Source organism: Budorcas taxicolor, chromosome 2, assembly GCF_023091745.1.
Source record: "Budorcas taxicolor isolate Tak-1 chromosome 2, Takin1.1, whole genome shotgun sequence".
Lineage (NCBI taxonomy): Eukaryota > Metazoa > Chordata > Mammalia > Artiodactyla > Bovidae > Budorcas > Budorcas taxicolor.
Window position 1 is genome coordinate 39,269,981 of NC_068911.1, and position 19,943 is coordinate 39,289,923.

General features: G+C 49.0%; 2 protein-coding genes across 4 annotated transcripts in view; one reads left to right on the forward strand and one right to left on the reverse strand.

Moving 5' to 3' along the window:
- Positions 1-7,033, reverse strand: part of DNAJA3 (DnaJ heat shock protein family (Hsp40) member A3) — a 29,794-nt gene extending 22,761 nt beyond the window's left edge. For both annotated transcript variants that reach the window (XM_052664290.1, XM_052664282.1), the window contains exon 1: positions 6,823-7,033. In XM_052664290.1, the coding sequence (XP_052520250.1) occupies positions 6,823-7,033 (211 nt within the window). The remainder of the gene's footprint in view (positions 1-6,822) is intronic.
- An 8,678-nt stretch (positions 7,034-15,711) lies between these two features.
- CORO7 (coronin 7) overlaps positions 15,712-19,943 on the forward strand; it is a 60,495-nt gene continuing 56,263 nt past the window's right edge. For both annotated transcript variants that reach the window (XM_052664255.1, XM_052664260.1), the window contains exons 1-3: positions 15,712-15,816; positions 18,152-18,248; positions 19,066-19,140. In XM_052664255.1, the coding sequence (XP_052520215.1) occupies positions 15,757-15,816; positions 18,152-18,248; positions 19,066-19,140 (232 nt within the window). In that variant the 5' untranslated portion in view covers positions 15,712-15,756. The remainder of the gene's footprint in view (positions 15,817-18,151; positions 18,249-19,065; positions 19,141-19,943) is intronic.

A 19,943-nucleotide genomic window follows, 5' to 3' on the forward strand; every position in this document is an offset into this window, starting at 1 on the left:
CTAGTTATCAGGAGCACCTCCCACTCTCAAACAGGTAACTAAAACTCCAGACACTGCCAGTTGCCCCCTGGAGGGCAGAATCACCTGCAGCTGAAAACCAGCACAACCCAGTCTCAGAAGTTTCAGTGAAGGTCTTCTAAGGCAGCTGCTGTTAAGCTGCAGAAATTAATTTGGCTAAGGAGGGTTGGAATCCATCCAGATTTTCGCCTGCAGTCCTGGCGTTGTTTGCAATAGCATTCTCATTCACTTTCAAAAGTGCTCCCTTGACAGTTACATCATATGATCACCTTTGGTTTGGAGGGAGAAAGTCCTTGTTCAACTGTAGGTGCTATGACATAACTAGAGACTCAAGTAAGTGTGTATGGAGGTGGGGTAGGGTAAAGGGGTGGTTAGAGATGATGATGACGACAATGACAGGTGCTGGGAATAAACAGAAGGGCCTCTGAGTATGTTAGTTGTTGCTGTTGTTCAGTAGCTAAATCGTGTCTGACTTTTTGTGACCCCCATGGACTGCAGCACACCAGTCTTCCCTATCCTTCACTATCTCCCCAAATTTCCTCAAACTCACATCCATCAACTCAGTGATGCTAAAGTTGGATTTTATCCTGAGGACAACAGGGAGCTACTGCAAGTCTTAAACAGAGGCTTGATCAGATTTGCATGAAAAAGAACTCTCAAACCATTAACAAGAACTAGGAAACTACTTAAAATCTGTCTAGGCACAAAAGACAGCCAAGGGTATTGAGCATATCCAGGAAGGGTGCCGAGATTAAGGATAATCAGACATGAGAACAAGTAGGAAACAGTCAGTTCAGTTGTTCAGTCATGTCCGACTCTTTGCGACCCCATGGACTGCAGCACACCAGGCCTCCCTGTCCATCCCCAACTTTCAGAGTTTCCTCAAACTCATATCCATTGAGTTGGTGATGCCATCCAACTATCTTATCCTCTGTCGTCCCCTTCTCTTCCGGCCTTCAATCTTTCCCAGCATCAGGGTCTTATCAAATGAGTCAGCTCTTTGCATCAGGTGGCCAAAGTATTGGTGTTTCAGTATCAGTCCTTCCAATGAATATTCAGGACTGATCTCCTTTAGGATGGACTGGTTGGATCTCCTTGCAGTCCAAGGGACTCTCAAGAGTCCTCTCCAACACCACAGCTCAAAAGCATCAATTCTTCGGCACTCAGCTTTCTTTATAGTTCAACTCTCACATCCATAGACAACTACTGGAAAAACCAAAGCTTTGACTAGATGGACCTCTGCTGGCACAGTAATGTCTCTGCTTTTTAATATGCTGTCTAGGTTGGTCATAACTTTTATTCCAAGGAGCAAGCGTCTTTTAATTTCATGGCTGCAGTCACCATCTGCAGTGATTTTGGAGCCCAAGAAAATAAAGTCTGTCACTGCTTCCATTGTTTCCCCATCTATTTGCCATGAAGTAATGAGACCAGATGCCATGATCTTCATTTTCTGAATGTTGAGCTTTAAGCCAACTTTTTCACTCTCCTCTTTCATTTTCATCAAGAGGCTCTTTAGTTCTTCACATTCTGCCACAAGGGTGGTATCATCTGCATACCTAAGGTTACTGATATTTCTCCCGGCAATCTTTATTCCAGCTTGTGCTTCATCCAGTCCAGCATTTCTCATGACATATTCTGCATGTAAGTTAAATAAGCAGGGTGACAATATAGAGCCTTGACGTACTCCTTTCCTGATTTGGAACCAGTCTGTTGATCCATGTCCAGTTCTAACTGTTGTTTCCTGACCTGCATACAGATTTCTTAGGAGGAAAGTAAGGTGGTCTGGTATTCCCATCTCTTTCAGAATTTTCCACAGTTTGTTGTGATCCACACTGTCAAAGGCTTTGGCATAGTCAATAAAGCAGAAATAGATGTTTCTCTGGAACTCTCCCACTTTTTCAATGATCCAGTGGATGTTGACAATTTGATCTCTGGTTCCTCTGCCTTTTTTAAAACCAGCTTGAACATCTGGAAGTTCACGGTTCACGTACAGCTGAAGCCTGGCTTGGAGAATTTTGAGCATTATTTTACTACCATGTGAGATGAGTGCAATTGTGCAGTAGTTTGAGCATTCTTTGGCATTGCTTTTCTTTGGGATTGGAATGAAAACTGACCTTTTCCAGTCCTGTGGCCACTGCTGAGTTTCCCAAATTTGCTGGCATATTGAGTGCAACACTTTCACAGCATTATCTTTTAGGACTTGAAATAGTTCAACTGGAATTCCATCACCTCCACTAGCTTTGTTCGTAGCGATGCTTTCTAAGGCCACTTGACTTCACATTCCAGGATGTCTGGCTCTAGATGAGTGACCACACCATCATGATTATCTTGGTCGTGAAGATCTTTTTTGTATAGTTCTGTGTATTCTTGCCACCTCTTCTTAGTATCTTCTGCTTCTATTAGGTCCATACCATTTCTGTCCTTTATTAAGCCCATCTTTGCATGAAATGTTCTCTTGGTATCTCTAATTTTCTTGAAGAGATCTCTAGTCTTTCCCATTCTATGGTTTTCCTCTATTTCTTTGCACTGATCACTGAAGGTTTTCTTAAATCTCTCCTTGCTGTTCTTTGGAACTCTGCATTCAAATGGGTATATCTTTCCTTTACTCCTTTGCTTTTCACTTCTCTTCTTTTCACAGCTATTTGTAAGGCCTCCTCAGACAACCATTTTGTCTTTTTGTATTTCTTTTTTGGGGGATGGTCTTGATCCCTGCCTCCTGTACAATGTCATGGACTTCCATCCATAGTTCTTCAGGCACTCTATCAGATCTACTCCCTTGAATCTATTTCTCACGTCCACTGTATAGTTGTAAGGGATTTGACTTAGGTCATACATGAAAGGTCTAGTGCTTTTCCCTACTTTCTTCAATGTAAGTCTGAATTTGGCAATAAGTTCATGCTCTGAGCCACAGTCGCTCCGGGTCTTGTTTTTGCTGACTGTATAGAGCTTCTCCATCTTTGCTGCAAGAATATAATCAATCTGATTTTCATATCAACCATCTGGTGATGTCCATGTGTAAAATTGTCTCTCGTGTGTTGGAAGAGGGTGTTTGCTACGACTACTGCGTTCTCTTGGCAAAACTCCACTAGCCTTTGCCCTGCTTCATTCTGTACTCCAAGGCCAAATTTGCCTGTTACTCCAGGTATTTCTTGACTTCCTACTTTTGCATTCCAGTCCTCTATAATGAAAAGGACATCTTTTTGGGGTGTTAGTTCTAGAAGGTCTTGTAGGTCTTCATAGAACTGTTCAACTTCAGCTCCTTCAGCATTACTGGTCAAGGTATAGACTTGGATTACTGTGATACTGAATGGTTTGCCTTGGAAACAAACAGAGATCTTTCTGTTGTTTTTGAGATTGCATCCAAGAACTGCATTTCAGACTCTTTTTTTGACTATGATGGCTACTCCATTTCTTCTAAGGGATTCTTGCCCACCGTAGTAGATACAATGGTCATCTGAGTTAAATTCACCCATTCCAGTCCATTTTAGTTTGCTGATTCCTAAAATATTGATGTTCACTCTTGCCATCTCCTATTTTGACCATTTCCAATTTGCCTTGATTTATGGACCTAACATTCCGGGTTCCTATGCAACATTGCTCTTTACAGCATTGGACTTTACTTCCATCACCAGTCACATCCACAACTGGGTGGTGTTGTTGCTTTGGCTCCATCTCTTCATTCTTTTTGGAGTTATTTCTCCACTGATCTCCAGCAGCATATTGGGCACCTACTGACCTGGGGAGTTCATCTTTCAGTGTCCTACGTTTTTGCCTTTTCATCCTGTTCATGGGGTTCTCAAGGTAAGAATACTGGTTTGCCATTACAAATGAGAAGCAGGAAGCAGATCCATATTTTCTGGATCCCCCACACTGACTGACCCTAGATTTCCTGCAAATATGAGAAGCAGACAGTGTGGGAGCAGCAGGGACCACTTTCTTTGGTCATATTTGAGAAAAAACAGCAGAGCTAGTGTCTGAGCGCTTCACTGAAGGAGTGAGGGGTTACCTTGACCCACCCTGCCTCTTCCCCTCATCCACCTTTAATCCAGAAGGCAGAGGTCAGTAGTGGCAAAGGTTCTGGAAGCTGCAGGTTCAACATCATGAGGAGACAACTTGGGCTTGGGTTAAGAACAGGAGACAGTAATGTGTAAAACTGAATATAAAGACAAGTCACATTGAACTAGTAGAAGTTTGATGGCTTCTGACACCATCCCCAAAGCATCAGTGATTAGCAAATGGCAACCCACTCCAGTGTTCTTGCCTGGAGAATCCCAAGGGACAGGGGAGCCTGGTGGGCTGCCATCTCTGGGGTCGCACAGAGTCGGACACGACTGAAGTGACTTAGCAGCAGCAGCAGCAGCAAGAGTTCACTTAATAGATATATTCCCCACCACCCAAGATAAGACCAATAAATGTCTGGACCATTTCAGAACAAGCCAGAACAGGATGAGCCTCCAAGTCATTCCAAGAATAGCCAACCTTCCACTCTGGGAGAAGGTGGGTGTGAAATAACTACCTTCCACTCTGGGAGAAAAAGTCAGATTCAAAGTGTTGTTTTAACATCAGCTAATTGTACTACTGGATTTGCGATGAGATCGCAGACCAACGTTTGGGAGCTGAGTTGATGCTCTAAGATGTGATAGGTAACAGAGCACCATGAAGGACGCTGCCTCTCACACATGTTCAGTACCTGATACAAAACATGCCCACTGTGGGCACTGGGCTCACTTGGAGAAAAGGACAGGTGACCGCGTAGTTCCTCAGTAATGACCCCATGCCAGGCTCCGTATTTAGCGCTTGTCTGTCTCCTTTCACACATACACAATCACTAAAAAATGTTCCCCAAATGTGTGTACGTGATACGAACAAATTTACCTTCATAGATATATAAAGTGAATTCGCTCAGTCATGTCTGACTCTTAAGATATCTAAGGAATTATATTTCAGCATAAAGATGCAGGCAAATGCTATTCACAATAACCTTGATATTAGAAAATGTTGGCAAAACCTAAAAATGACCACTTTTGCTCATATTGAGAAATACAGCATGACATCATTTCCAAATCCTGAGGAAACCAGGGAAGACTACTGTGAGGAAATATAGGTAGCAGGAACAGAATAAACAAATGGGATCACCTGACCAAAATCATATCCCATCTCTTTGTTCTCTGCTGTATCCCCAGTACCTAGAACAGACCCTGGCATATAACAAGTCCTCAATAAATACCTGTAAATTATTTTCAATTAAGGATGAGAAACACAAAAGGATTTAAATAATCCACCCAGGTCTCTCTCTCTCTCTCTCTCTCACACACACACACACACACTATAGGAACCAGTGTTCACTGTACAAGGCAATCACAATTACTGATACATAATGACTGGCTTTTATGTAAGCATTACAAAACTGGATCTTATTAGGACATTATCTTCAGTAAATTACCTTGTCAGGACCCTCTAATTAATCATCTCGGTAAGTTTATAGATAAAATAGCATTTGCACAAATTCTAGGGGAGACACAAACATCTAGCACAACTCAGGCACATAATTAGTGGTTCAATGTTTCCCCCTTCCTTATCTCACTATAAGGGAAATTGCCCAAACAGTGTAAGAAACCACCATGGCTAAGCTAAAAAGCTTAATATATGCTAATTCAACATCACCCCCATCAATTACAGAAGCAGCAGGCAAAGAGCAATCACTTTTTAGTTTTGTGACATTCTACAGATTAACATCTAAGACTCAGTTTCTTAACCTATAAAACAGAATAACAGTGGGAATTCCCTGGCAGTCCAGTGGTTAGGAGTTCTCACTTTCACTGCAGGGGCCCAGCTCTACTCCTGGTTGGGGGACTAACATCCCACAAGACCACCAGCTTGGCCAAATAATAGTACTCGTCTACCTCATGGAAGCAATCCATGCCTCATACATAGGAAGTGCTTAGTAAATATTAGTTTGCATTTTTATTGCAATAACCAACACACAGTGCTCAGTCCCTAAAGTGTTCAACTCTTCCCGACTCCAAGGACTGTAGCCCGCCAGGCTCTGCCCATGGGATTTCCCAGGTATCAATAATGGAGTGGGGTGCCATTTCCTTCTCCAGGCGATCTCCCCGACCCAGGGATAGAACCTGCGTCTCCTGCACTGGCAGGCCAGATTCTCTACCGCAGAGAGCCACCAGGGAAGCCCAATAACCAACATAAGGACCTCTAAAAAACAGTGTGCCCTTCGATTTACACCGTGTGGCAGAAAGAGACTAAGCTCTGAAAGAATAACTCTAGGTTCGGGACAACTCTCCCTTATCTAACTTTATGACCTTGGGCGGGTCAACTCTGCTAGAACCTCAGTTTCCCATTCTTTAAAATGGGGATCATTATCCCCACCTTGTAGGGCTGTCACCGTCAAGTGAAATGAGGTACACAGTGCCCACCGAGCCCAAGAGCCGGTGCTCACCGAATGGCAGTTACCTCTGCCCCGCCGCTACAGGCTAGGAAGTAGAGGGATGAGAAAGGAATTGGGCACGGGAGCACTAGATGGCGGGAAAGAGGCCTCCAGAAATGTTGCCAGAGAGGTGAAGGTTCACGGCCTCGGAGCGTTTCGTCCCCTCCGCTCGAGGCTCCACGCAGCTCTTCCTCCTTCACCGCCTCTGAGCAGCCATCTGGGCCTCTCTGCCTCCTGCCGGCCCACCTCCCCCGAGCGGTTCCGCAAGTAGGTCAGAAGACACACTCCATCCCGCTACCCCCGTAGCTGGAGCGAAACAAGTCACTCCTTTCCAGGCCTTGGGCGCTAGAGCCTGCCCTCACCTGTGAAGCTGACACCGGGTCTCAATGTCAGCAGCGCCCCGGGACCGCGACCTCCCAGGGAAGGCGGGAAGGTGGTGACGCTCAAATTGCGGCCCAGCGACGCCCCCACCACGCCCCCCATGGGCGGCCGGGCCCCTCTCCCCGCAGCCGCCGGCAGCCGCGGGGTCCCCACAGCCACCAGCAACCAGCGTGTGGAGCGCCGCGCCGCCATCTTGGCCCGGGGACACTGCGCCTGCGCCACCCGGCTCAAGGAGGCCTCACGAGGACGACGCACGCGCGCGGAGCCGGCGTTTCCGGGGGCGGGGCCTGCTGCGGGCACTCGAGCGGGGGGAACTACGAGCGTTGCGCGTGCGCATCCGCACCCAGTGCGGTTTCTCGGTCGCTGACTCCGAAAAGGTATTTACTCTAAAAAGTGCTAATTGGTAACTTGGCTTAAGAAGACCCTTCATTCTGTGCTAGACGATCAAAAGTGCATCTTATCTGTGTAAAGACGTGGTTGAATGTAGCCGAATGTAACGGGTCTGAGGGGCCTGGCCGGGGCGCGGGGAGGGGGGGAGGCGGACTACAAGTCCCTGCGTGCAATGCGGCTGTACATCCGCAGATCCCAGCATGCCGTGCGGCTTCCTTCCTCTTGACTCTGAGTCTCAGGTCTTGCCGAGGTTACTCACTCGTGTGCGCAAGCGGTTGCCTTGGTTAACGTATTCCCAGAGCCAGGCTTCACGCTCACTGTTCCTCTGGCTGATTCACCACGAAAAGGACTTGGATCGCTCGGCTCTCTGCTAAGCGTATTTGTCTTCTCCAAACCTGTAGTGAACTTGCCGATCGCGGACTGTGAGCCGAGCTACCCAAAAACGAGTTTAATAAACGTTGTGGGTACCTACACGGTGCCACGCGCGTTCTAGAACGTCGAGGATACAGTGATGACTGACACACCATCCCTGCTTTGTAGGAGCACACAGTGAGGCGAGAGGCATCTTAGCCACTAAGATAACGTGGTAACAATGTTACAGGCACACAGGCGAGGGAGTTTCTCCGACAGATTGAGGGTATTGCGGTGTCAGGGAAGGCATCTAAGAGGCAACAGACTTTGGTGAAAACTGCGCCAGGTTGGAGTGGAGGGGAAGAGTGTTCTAAGTAGCAAGAACTTCAAAAGCAGATGCGAAAATACTTGCCCTGTACGCGCTAGCTAAACTTAGGATATATGACTGGAGATAAGTCTAGAAAGAAGAACCTGGCCTGGTTAGTCCTGCAGAGGGGTTTCCGCTTTCACAATCCCACCACCACCACCCCCCCCCCCCAAAAATAGAAAGGGAACCTGAGGGCTCCTGGATGGATTTAAGGTGATGTGTGCTCCTTGCCCCTCCCCCATTACACATGACATTTTTGTGTATGTGGTTATTAATCTGGGGAAATATCCATAGCTTTCATCAGTCAAATTCTCCACAGGCGCTAAGATTGAAAGAAGGTTAAAAACCACTGGTCCAGTGAAGAACAGTTAGGAGGCTGCTGTAAACTGCAAGGAATACTTGGGAGTTTGGGCTAGGGAATTCAGAGAACTGAGGTGAGCAAGGGATGTTATAGAGAAACAAGAAAAGATTGATATGGGATGGGAAGTGGGTATAAGTTTGTTTGATATATTCAACAAATATTTAAATGTCTCCAGCATAGTGCTTTTGGGGTTCCCTGGTGGCCCAGACCGTAAAGAATCCGTCTGCAATTGGGGAGACCTGGGTTCAATCCCTTGGTTGGGAAGATCCCCTGGAGAAGGGTGCGGCAACTCATTCTAGTATTCTTGTCTGGAGAATTCCCATGGGCAGAGAAGCCTGGCAGGCTACAGTCCTTGGGGTTGCAAAGAGTCAGACACGACTAAGCGACTAAGCACAGCACAGCATAGTGCTTTAAGAGTGTGGGCTCTGGAGTCAGACTGCCTGGGAACGAATCCCAGCTCTGCCAGTTAACAGTGGTATGTCCTTTGACAACGTACTTTACCTCTCTGCGCCCGTTTCCTTTCTCTAAAGTGGGCATAGTAGTACCAGGGCGTAGTCATACCTCAAGGGATCATCTGAGGAGAGAGTGAGATAATCCGTGTAAAGCCTTCATACTGTACTTGGCATGTAGTACATGTTCAGTATGTGCTGAGGCTCTGTGCTAAGCACTGGGACACCAGAGAGAATGCTGACAGTTACTTGCCCACAGGGATCCCAAAACCTAAGGGGAGGTGAGAGGGTGCTGGCTGAGAGAAGTACAGCTTTCAGGAATAAAAGCTGAGAACAAGAGCCAAAGAGATTTTCATTTACCACCTCAGAGTAAGTTAGGAATGAGGGCTCACTAGTATGAAACCTTTGTCAGCCTTGTAACCCTCATTTTTTGGTATTTTAGTCCCCCTCCTCCATCTATTTCCCCATAGTGATTAACAGCAAAGATCCTTCATACAGAAAGTGGGTACGTATTCTTGTTTTAGTGGGTGGCAGGAAGGCTATTTGTCAGGGAGCCTATATCTCCTCTTATGAAGCAGAGTGCCCCAGGGTAGTGGAGTAGGTGAGGGTGGATACTAAAGGAGGGAAGAAAGGCCCTGAACAGAACACAGAAAGCCTCTGGCAAGATTCCCTGGTGAGGGGACCTCCCTGTGATCCAGTGATTAAGAATCCACCTTCCAACGCAGGGGACATGTGTTCAATCCCTGGCCGGGAACTAAGATCCCAGATGCCACGGGCAACTATACCCGCATGCCTCAACTAGGGGCAACTATACCCGCATGCCTCAACTAGGGGCAACTATACCCACATGCCTCAACTAGGGGCAACTATACCTGCATGCCTCAACTAGAGACACAGCCAGAAAAAAAAAAAAAAAAGACTCCCTGGAGAGAATAGCCTAGGCCTGCTCCTGGTTTCTCTCACTGCTGATCACCATAGAAAAACAGGAGATGATACAATTACTAAGTATGAGTATGGTACAAAGCTTGGGAAGTCTCCACAGAAGTGGTCCTTGGTTTGTGCTTCCTGAATCAGCCTGAGTCATGGTTGTTTGGAGACAATGAATATGCTCTTTTTATGTTCTTTAAGCAGTGGTCACGCCAAACTAAAAATCCTGGGAAAGGAGCGGTTTGGGGGAAAAAGATAATGAAGTTCTTTTTTTTTTCTTTTGGCCACATTGGGTCTTCACTGCAGTGCTTGGGTTTTCTTGGTGTGGAGCACAGGCATTAGACGCATGAGCTCAGTGGTTTTGGCTTGCTGGCTGTAGGGTGCGCAGGCTTCAGTAGTTGCGGCACAAGGCTCGCTAGTCGTGGCTCTCGGGCCCTGGAGCATACAGGCTTCAGTAGTTGTGGTGCACTGGCTTAGTTGCTCCGCAGCAGGTGGAATCTTCCCGGACCAGGGATCAAACCCTGTCTCCTGCATTGGCAGGCAGGTTCCCATCCACTGTGCCACCAGCAAAGTCTGATAATGAATTATCTTTATTTGGACGTAACAACCTTGAGACATCTACAGGACCAATTTCAGGCAGTCTCTTTCTGGTTCACAAAGAACTTCCTCATGTTTTCTCTCCTGATACAATCACAGCCCTCTAGGTTAAGTAGGGCAGAGGCTAGCCCCATTTTTAGGAATGGACCCTCTCCCCAGCGTCCCGCAAAACAACACCAAACTAAGGCCTGAAAAGTGGAAAGGCTTCTCCAACGTCACACAGCTTGTGGGTCGGTGAACCAAGATCTTGTAACAGCCAAACAAGAGCTCTTTCCTTTAAACCATGTGCTTTCATAGATTATGATCAATAGTTCCCAGTCATACAGCTCTGGATGGCTTACAAATCACTTCCTCATGCAGAATATCATTTGCTTTTCACAAGGAAAGGAAGCAGGGCTAATATTTACTACCACCCTCACCTACAGACTATTTCACTGCCATGCAAGTCTTTCAGCTGTGATGAAACACAAACAGATCCTCCCCAGGCTTGTGATTAAAAACTGGGATGAGCACACAGGACAGAGCTACCCACACTGTCGGGCAGAATATGTCCTGGGTCTGTTTCCTCCACCACTTCCCCCCAACTCCCGCTGCCCCCTTCTCCAGTCTAAAGCCAAAAACTTGAGCTCTAAGGAGAAACAAATGTTTTGCAAGAGGCAGACAAGTTGCGCAAGCCTCTCCCCGTCTTCACTTCTCATTTTACTATTCCACTGGGCCCTCTCCGGCTCCCCCGAGTTGAGGAGGTCTGTGAGTGCTAGCAGGGAATTGAAGCATGGTCCACCAGGACATGCAGGACTGAAGGCCAAGGGAGACCAGAGGGGCTACCCCATGATTTCCAGTGGATACTGGCCACCTGAGGTACAAGGGACCTCCCAAGTCCTTGGCTCTGTGATGGAGTGGCTGGTTCTTCTCCAGTGTGAGTGAGGAGCCCTTCCAGGGAGGGCAGAAGGGCCTAAGCCTTCAAGGGCAATACAAGCCAGCTCACCATTCCTCTAGTAGTGTTTTCTTTCCTCCCCAAGACTGTGTGTGTTAGCTGCTCTGTCGTGTCTGACTTTGTGGCCCTGTGGACTCTAGCCCGCCAGGTTCCTCTGTCCGTGAGGATTCTCCAGGCAAGCATACTGGAATGGGGTACTGATCCCTTCTCCAGGGTATCTTCTGGAGCCAGAAATGGAACCCAGGTCTCCTGCATTGCGGGCAGATTCTTTAACCGTCTACCAGGGAAGCCCAAGAGAGTATGGGACAATTCCGAGGAAGTGTGGAGTGTCCTGCCCAGATGTTCCCAGGCCTGACCTCTGCAATGGGTGCAGTTCCCTGCAGCAGGAGATGAACTGTGTCCTTGCCTGGCTGACCCAGATACTTCCAATGGGACTTTCGTGGTAATGATTTCCTTGAAAGCCCTTTAAACCACAAGTGACTCCAGCTCCCAGCTGAATACCGTTCTGCCCAAACTAGGCTTAAACTTCAGCAGTGTTTTACAAACCTGAGAAATGAAAGGAACTTTTTTTTTGAATATTTATTTAATTTGGCTTTGTGGGGTCTTAGCTGCAGCACCAGGGATCTTCTTCATGTCATGGGGCTTCTTTCATTGTGGCTCATGGACTCTACCTGTGACCTTTGGGCTTAGTTGTCCCGTGGTATGTGGGATCTTCGTTCCCCAACCAGGGATTGATCCCATGTCCCCCCTGCAATGCAAGGTGGATTTTTATTTATCATTTTCTTTTAATTATAGGGGGATGGTTCCCTATGCCGTGTAGCCTGCCATGCTTCTCTGTCAATGGAACTCTCCAGGCAAGAATACTGGAGTGGGTTGCCATTCCCTTCTCCAGGGCATCTTCTCAACCAAGAGATTGAACTTGGGTCTCCCGCATTGTGGCCAGATTCTTTATGGTCTGAGCCACCAGGGAAGCCCTGCAAGGTGGATTTTTAACCATTGGACCACTAGGAAAGTCCCTGAAAGGAACTCTGAAATGGAAAAAAAAAGGGGGGGGGAGGGGCGGATCACAGATGATGAGAATAAAACTCTGGATCCCCCAGTGATTAGCAGACTCCAAAGTGCAAAACATCACCTTGAAAATGACAGACTTTTCTATGGAAATGTCCGTTAGTTTGAATTATCACCACAAAAGTTAAAGTGTGTGTTTCTATTAAAATATTCGGGGACTTCCCTGGTGGTCCAGCGGTTAAGATTCTGGGCTTCCATTGCAGGGGGCATGGTTTAAATCCCTGGTCATGGAACTAAGATTCCCCCATGCTGCATGGTGTGGCCAAAAATAAATATACATAACTTGCAAAAAATCAGAACAAATCACTAGATGTAGTAAGACTCCTGAACCCCAAGACTACATGGGTACACTTCCATAAACAAGAAAATAACAACACAAGCTGCACTATCATGTTTTTCTCCATTTTTGAAATGTATTTTGTTGCTTAATAGTTCTTTTCCTGTGTTGACATAACTACACATGCCTTTCTATGCCAGCTCCTGAAATGAACATGGCTTATGCATAAAAAAGTGTTTTCAATGTATATTTTAATAAACAGTCATTTCAGGGGCAGATAACTAGATCTAAATAATTTGCTGTTGGCACTGCAGCTGGCCTCATATCTCCCTCTCTTGCAAAAATTCTACTTTACAGAAACCACTGACCTTGCTGAAGATTAAGGGAACACCATGTCAGATACTTCTTTTCTTTAGCATCATAGTATAAAATAAAGATGCATCCTAAGGCTCTTTAATGCTTGTTTGTGTGTGTGTGTGTGTGTGTGTGTGTGTGTGTGTGTTTGGTTTCTTTTTGCTTGTCCCTTTTCCTTCTGCTGATGTCTCTTCCTGTGGTTACATGAAGCACTTCTGATTTCTCCAGAATGAAGACCACTACAACTGGACTCCCAAATTCTTTGTTCATTATTAATTACCCTTGGAAATAGGACCTGTGAAATCGACATCATCTTGCCATGCACCTAGCTAACCAGACATCCTCCCTTTGTTGAAATTTGATCCACATTTTGATAGACTGCCTTTGAGGGTGGAGAGGTGTTTTCCAGTGTCCTTATAAGCAAACATTGAGGTTGGGATTCTAGGATTGCAGAGACAAAGCTAGTAATTTTAGCCCTGGGGGGCTAGAAAGAATCGTGCAGGCTATCAGTTGAGTTTTGCAATCCATGAAAAAATTTATTCTGCTCAAGTCTGCAGCAGTCTTCCAGGTCTGAACTCTCTACTAGAATCACTCTCTCCAGCCAGAATGGACCTGGCTACATGTGGGATGGTCACTCTCTGGGCCTTGATGATATCCCTCTGGCCCTTCCCTCTCCCCTGCTATGGCACTCAAGTTGGTCACTATGGCAACCGAAAAGTTGACATTCTTCTAGTTTTCTTCCACCAGCCCCTAGTTTGTAGCAAGAGTCACATGAACCAGCACAGCCAGAGTCAGAACTTTAACCCCCAGAGGTAACAAATGGATGTGTTTAGTCGCTCCGCTTTGTCTGACTCTTTGCCACCCCATGGACTGCAGCACGCTAAGTTTCCCTGTCCTTCACTATCTCCCAGAGTTGCTCAAACTCATATCCATTGAGTCGGTGATGCCATCCAACCATCTCATCCTCTATTGCCCTCTCTCCTCCTGTCCTCAATCCTCCCAGCATCAGGGTCTTTTCCAGTGAGTCAGCTCTTTGCATCAGGTGGCCAGAGTATTGGAGTGTCAGCTTCAGCATCAGTCCTTCCAATGAATATTCAGGATTGATTTCCTTTAGGATTGGTTAGATCTGCTTGCTGTCCAATGGGCTCTCAAGAGTCTTCCCTAGCACCACAGTTTGAAAGCATCAAATGGACATTCCATGGGCTAAATTTGGTCTACAGATATGGGGACCTTAAACCAAAGGAAATAAGCCAGTCACAGAAGGATAAATGGTGTATTATTCACTTAGATTTGGTATCTAAAGTAGTCAAATTCATAGAAACAGGAAGCAGAATGATGGTTACTAGGGGTTGGGGAGAAGGGGAAATGGAGAGCTGTTGTCTAATGGCTATAGTTCCAGTGTTGCATGGAAAAGTTTAACACTCCTGAACTGTATAGGTAAAAATGTTAAATTTTATTTATTTTTCTTGCCACAATTTTTTATAAAAAGCACAAGCGATGTCTGCAATAATTGAAATAACCAACCAACTGAAGATTGCACTAATGGTGCCTTTTGCAAAGCTGCTGGAATTCCAGTGTTTGAAGAGTATGTCATGGGAAAGCTACACTTCAGTGGCTGTCAGCCTGCTCAAAATTTAAAATCCCAGCTCAGTCAACTTAACCTGACAGTCTATGGAGATCAAAGTTCCCTCCTAACTCAGTAATGGCCTCTGAGTGGTCACAGTTTACCTGTGAGAACTGAAAAAAAGAACTTGTATTTTAGGGATCCATGCATGCTAGTCGCCAGGCCGAGCTTTCAGAATGACCCTCTAGGCATTCTGCCTCAGTTTAAGCTGTAGTCTGCAGCCGGCTACGGAAAGCGAGTTTTCACAGCAGCTGGCCGCTGCGACTGATCATTCGTCTTCCTCAGATCAAAGTCCCCTTTCCAGACTCGCCTGAGCGGGTGTTCCGTCTGGTATCAAGCAGAAAGCCTATTCTGGAATCAGAGGCAATTTTCAAAGCGAAGAGAAAGGCTTGTGGAATGAATGGCCCCAGGTTTGTTCCGTAACTAAACAAGAAGTGCTGGTTGTGCAAATTGGCCATTCAAGGGATTCCCCACAGCTCTTATCTACTGCCGTTTCAGCTTATCTGTAATTGATTGATTGCCTACCAGGAGTCTTGGCCCACAGCGCCCAAGGCCTGCGGCCAAGACTTGCCCTTATAAGGGACGCCGAAGGCTCCATTCCCCCCTCCTACGGAGCCCACCTGACCTAAGCAGGGTGGGTGAGAAGCGGAGCCTTTAGGTCCCATCAGCAGGGATTTGCATCAGATACGGGCTCTCCTCTGCTGCCATTCATTATCCCTGTGACTCGGTGCCAGCGGCGCCTGAGAGCGTTCCCTGTCTCCGAAATGGAACTAGTTCATTGCTGCTTTCCCTCCTCCCGAAGAAGGGCGTGCCCCGAACCCTGGAAAGCCTCCCGGGGCCAAACCCAGCCCACAAAATCGCAGCCGTAGTCCAGGGTCCTGCACGCCCAACCCGGCCGGGGGCGGACAGCTAGCCGCACGTGACGTCTCGGTACGCGACTCCAACCCTCCGGCGTTGGGGCGTGGCCTCGAGGGGCGGTCGAGTGGCGATTGGCCGGAGGTGGGGCCTGCGGCGTGCGCGCGGAGGGAGAGGGGGATGGGGGTGTGGCCCGACAGGCCGGAGAGGGCTGCGATTGGCTTGGGGCGCTTAGGGGGCGTGGCCAAGGGCGGCAGACCGCGGGTGGGGCCGGAGGCGGCGGGAGTCCCGGCTGCTAGCTGTGCACCTGAGAGCCGACGCCCGGGTCCGCGAAGCTGCACCCGCCGCTGTCCCCGCCGCCATGAACCGCTTCAAGGTATCCAAGTTCCGGCACACGGAGGCTCGGCCGCCCCGCCGCGAGGTAAGCCCGGCTTCCGTCGCCCCTTGCCCGGCGGCCACCCTTCCCCCGCCCCTGGCTCCGCGCGGGGAGCCCCCCGAGCCCGCCTGCCCCGGGGGCGCCCCCTTAAGGCCCGGGTCAGGAGTCCAGGCCGCCCTGTGGCCGCCCGGCGGTCAGAGCCTGGCGCTCCTGAGACACTCGGCTCTCGTTGAGCACCAAGGTCCTGCCTCGCAACGGGACCCTCGAGGCGGTGCTGCCCGCCCGGTGGGGCCGAGGCCTGAGGCCTACGAGGCTGCCTGCCTTCCCGGCTTCCGGTCGGCCTCGCCTGGGAGCCACAGCGCCTCCTCCCCGCCTCCTTGATCGCCCCTGCCCGGGGCTGGGGTGCGAGAGAGATGCCCCTCTCTGTCCTGGCCTTGGCGAGTCCGGGTGTGTCACTGGAGAGGGGGAGCTCCTCGACCAGAGACGCGCCCCTCCCTTGGGTTTCCGCCGGCGCTTCCTCTCGCGGCTGGCTTGAGCTCTTCCCCTACTCAGGGTGATGCTGCCAAAGCCTGGGTGGGGCGTGGGAAGCCGAAGCAGGTGGAGGCCAGAGAAAGAGCTGAACCAGGTGGCGGGGGAGTCCCTCGGCCCGCCGGAAAGGCAGGAGGCCTGATGAGGGATGTGCTTCAGAGTCGATGCCAGCTCCGGTCTGCTGTGAAACATTATTTGGAAAGCCTGGGAGTGTCTTCCAATAATGAAGAGGAGAAACTGACCTCTGGTGACCCCATCAGAGGCCATCTCAGGTCAGGACAACCTGAAGCAGAAGCCTGGTTCTGATCCTCTGGACAGTGTTTCCTGGGCACGTCCCACGTCCAGCTGCTGGAACCACAGTGGTGAACATAACAGCGATTTCCTCCCTCTCTGGTGCTTACAGGCTCAGGAGAGAGACAGACAGCAAGCATGCAGGCAGGCAGGAGCAATGGAAATTTTAATAAGTGCCCTGGGGAACACACACAGTGGCGCTGGGATTAAGATGGAGATGGACCTAGAGGTGGAATTAACCTCAGTAGGGTAGTCCAGAACGTCAGCTGGGAGGACGTGACATTTAAGCTAAGGCAGGAAGGGTGAGAAGCAGCTGGGCATTCGGGAAGAGTGGGATGAGAAGGAGCCAGGTGGAGCAAGGAAAGTGGGGCAGGGTGGTTGGAGGGCAGTGAGAGGGAAGCATGATGTCAGATTAGTCCAGAGTGGACCTGCAGAGCCCGAGAGCCCCAGGAAGAAGCTGGGTTTTCTTCTGAGTGCAGCGGGGAGCCATTGAAGGGGTGGTCACTGATAGGTTCTCACATTTGCATTTAAGACGGTCACTCAGTGTAGTCAGTACACTTGGAGAGTGTCCTGACCTGAGATGGCCTAGAGTGGACTTGAGGGGCTCAAGTGGACTTGTTCCTGGTGGACTTCAGTCCAGCAAGGCAAGCAGACAGGTGTGGAACTAGAGATAGCAGAGAGAGCTTAACACGGTTTACATGTTGGGGAGATGGGAGGACAGGTGGTCTGTTCTCTTTGTCAAAACTATTGTATTTCCTATCATTGTATTTGTACAGTAAACACGAGTCCAGAGGGAAGAATAATACTGGATGATAACATTTTAGCCCAGCAGGTGAACACTGAAATAGAAACTAGGGTGGTGGAGGTGGTTTCCGGGACACTGTCAGCGGGTGGGCTGGGACATGTGGGTGCCTGATGATCATCAGGGGTGCTGTGAGGTGCTGATACAAGAAATATTGGGACCTCACCGAGCTCAGTCTTAGAAAAAGAGTTGCTCTGCTCTTATGCTGGGGTTGTTAACGTTAATGTCTATTCATGGGGGTGCATTGTTTACCTGACTATAGTACTTCATGGAAAGGCCTTGACTGTCCCCTTTCTGAGCTTGTATATTTTCTCTTTCTGGGGCCTGGAGGAGACTCGTACTTGGTGGAGGCCTTCAGTAATGCAGTTGAGGAAGTTGAGTCCATCTATCTTAGATGCTCACTTCTCCTTTCTCTGCTTCTCTCTCCCTTTTAACAGAGTCAGTCCGCACCCTCAGCCAATACACACACTGTCCAATTAGCCCCTTGACTTCGTTCAGCCTGAACTTCCTTCTGACATTTTCCTGCCCCTTATTAGAGAACTTATTTAATACTCAAAATTGACCCCCTTATGACAGATTGTTGTTTCAAGGACATTTTTTGTATTTCCTAAGGGACTGTGCGTGGGGACAGGGTTTGATCCAAAGGCCTGCATCTCTAATGGTGCAGCTTTAAGGTAGAGTCTCCCTCCAGTATGCCCTACTCCCTGCTTTAGGCAGAGCCCTAGCCAACCCTTTTTTGTTGTTTTTCTCTATTTTCAGGCCTGGATCAGTGACATTCGAGCAGGCACTGGCCCTTCATGTGGGAACCATATCAAAGCCAGCTGCAGCTTAATTGCATTCAACTCTGACCATCCAGGTAGGGAGGTGAACATAGATGTGGAGAGTAAGATGTTGTCACCCTACCAAGGGCAGAAGGACAGGCTTGTTGTAGGCCAGAGGCTTGGAGGGACCTCTCGGGGTTCAGAAGTCACCACCATGAAGGGCCTTAGATGCCTGCAAAGCGGTCAATGTGCAGTAAGCAGATGGACTTCAATTTGGGCATTTGACAGCACACATTGTATAAACGTGTCGGCTGTGGTCTTCAAGAGCTTGGCCTGGAGTGGGTATGGGGGCTGTTGCTTTTGTTTCCAACAGTCCCCATATGCAACCCACTCCTCACGCGGGGGCAGCTGGGGTCAATAGGGCGGTAAAAGCTCCCTGTGTTAGTTGGGCCTCTGAAGGTTGCTAGTGATGACTCAGACCTCAAATTGACATAAGCAAGAAACAGATAAAACAGATACCATTTGGTTTATATAACTAACTTCCAGGGGATTCAGGCAAAGCTGTATCTCACTGTATCCTGTTCCTCAGCTCTGCTGCCCTCGGGTGACAGCTTCTTTCTCAAGTAGAACTGGGAAGGTGGCAGCTGGTGGCCCCAAGCCGACTACCAGGGCCAAACAGCGCCATAAAGAGACAACTGTGTCTTTGCATAGTCGATGTCGTGGAAGTCTTATGTGGGGCCGGAACCGAGCCTGGGCCAACCACTCCGTCCAGAAGGATGTGGTCTTACTGTTTTTGGAGGTTCTGGGAAGGTTAGGGTTAGGCCAAGCTTTTGGGTCTCGTGTCCTTTGGGAGCCCTGGACAGTAGATCCCCTGTTAGGCCTGAAGTCAGAGCCCCTGTTTTTGTTTGACAGGTGTACTGGGCATTGTACCTCTGGAAAGCCAGGGAGAGGACAAGAGACAGGTGACTCACCTGGGCTGCCATTCAGGTGAGTAGAGACTGGACCCAGGAAGCCTGGAACTCACCCCTCCTGCCCTGGGGCAGGGGATTCCTACTCACCTGGTCCTGCACCCCTGTGGTTGGCTGGGCCCTTCCTGTCACCCTCACTGTGGGAAAGCTGTTGCTGGTTGAGAACTCCAGCCTGGGCAGAGAGGAGGGAAGCTGGTGCTCCAGGTGATCAGGCTGGAAGGAGGCGGATTTGCACCAGCCTGTGCTCCAGGCTGATGATGGCTCCCTGTCACCGTGGAAGACTCAAGCCCGTGTGGTTCTTAGCCCTCTGTGCTTGTCTGGAGGCCAGCAGATCACCTCTCACAGCAGGCATCCTCCCAGCCAGGCAGGCTGCTGAGGGCCCTCCAAGGAGGTGGCGGGTTGGGCTGCAGAGCCAGAGATGGGCCCTCACAAAGAGAGCTTTTGTCCACCCCTGCAGCTGCTTCTGGGGGCGCCCAGCAGTCCACCTGGCAGCCTGCCCACATCGAGGGAACAGTTGGTCTTCTCAGGCTGCAGCAGCGCCTCTTCTTTCCTCGTCCAGCTGCAGTGGCCACGGGCCCAGACCCTCTGGCCTGTGTTCCTGGCTGCCTGTTGGGTGGCTTGGGGTGAGAGAAGGGCGCTGATCCTCCATCCCCAGTCTGGATGTGCAGCTCAGTGTCTCAGTCCTGATGCAGAGGGTGGCAGTTAATAAGATGACGGTAGTGAAGAATGATGGAGCTTTCCGTGGGCGCTCAGCACTGTCTTCGTTTTCTTACCCCATCCTTGTTTAAAACTTAAAACAACTTTGTCAAGGTATTGTTTACA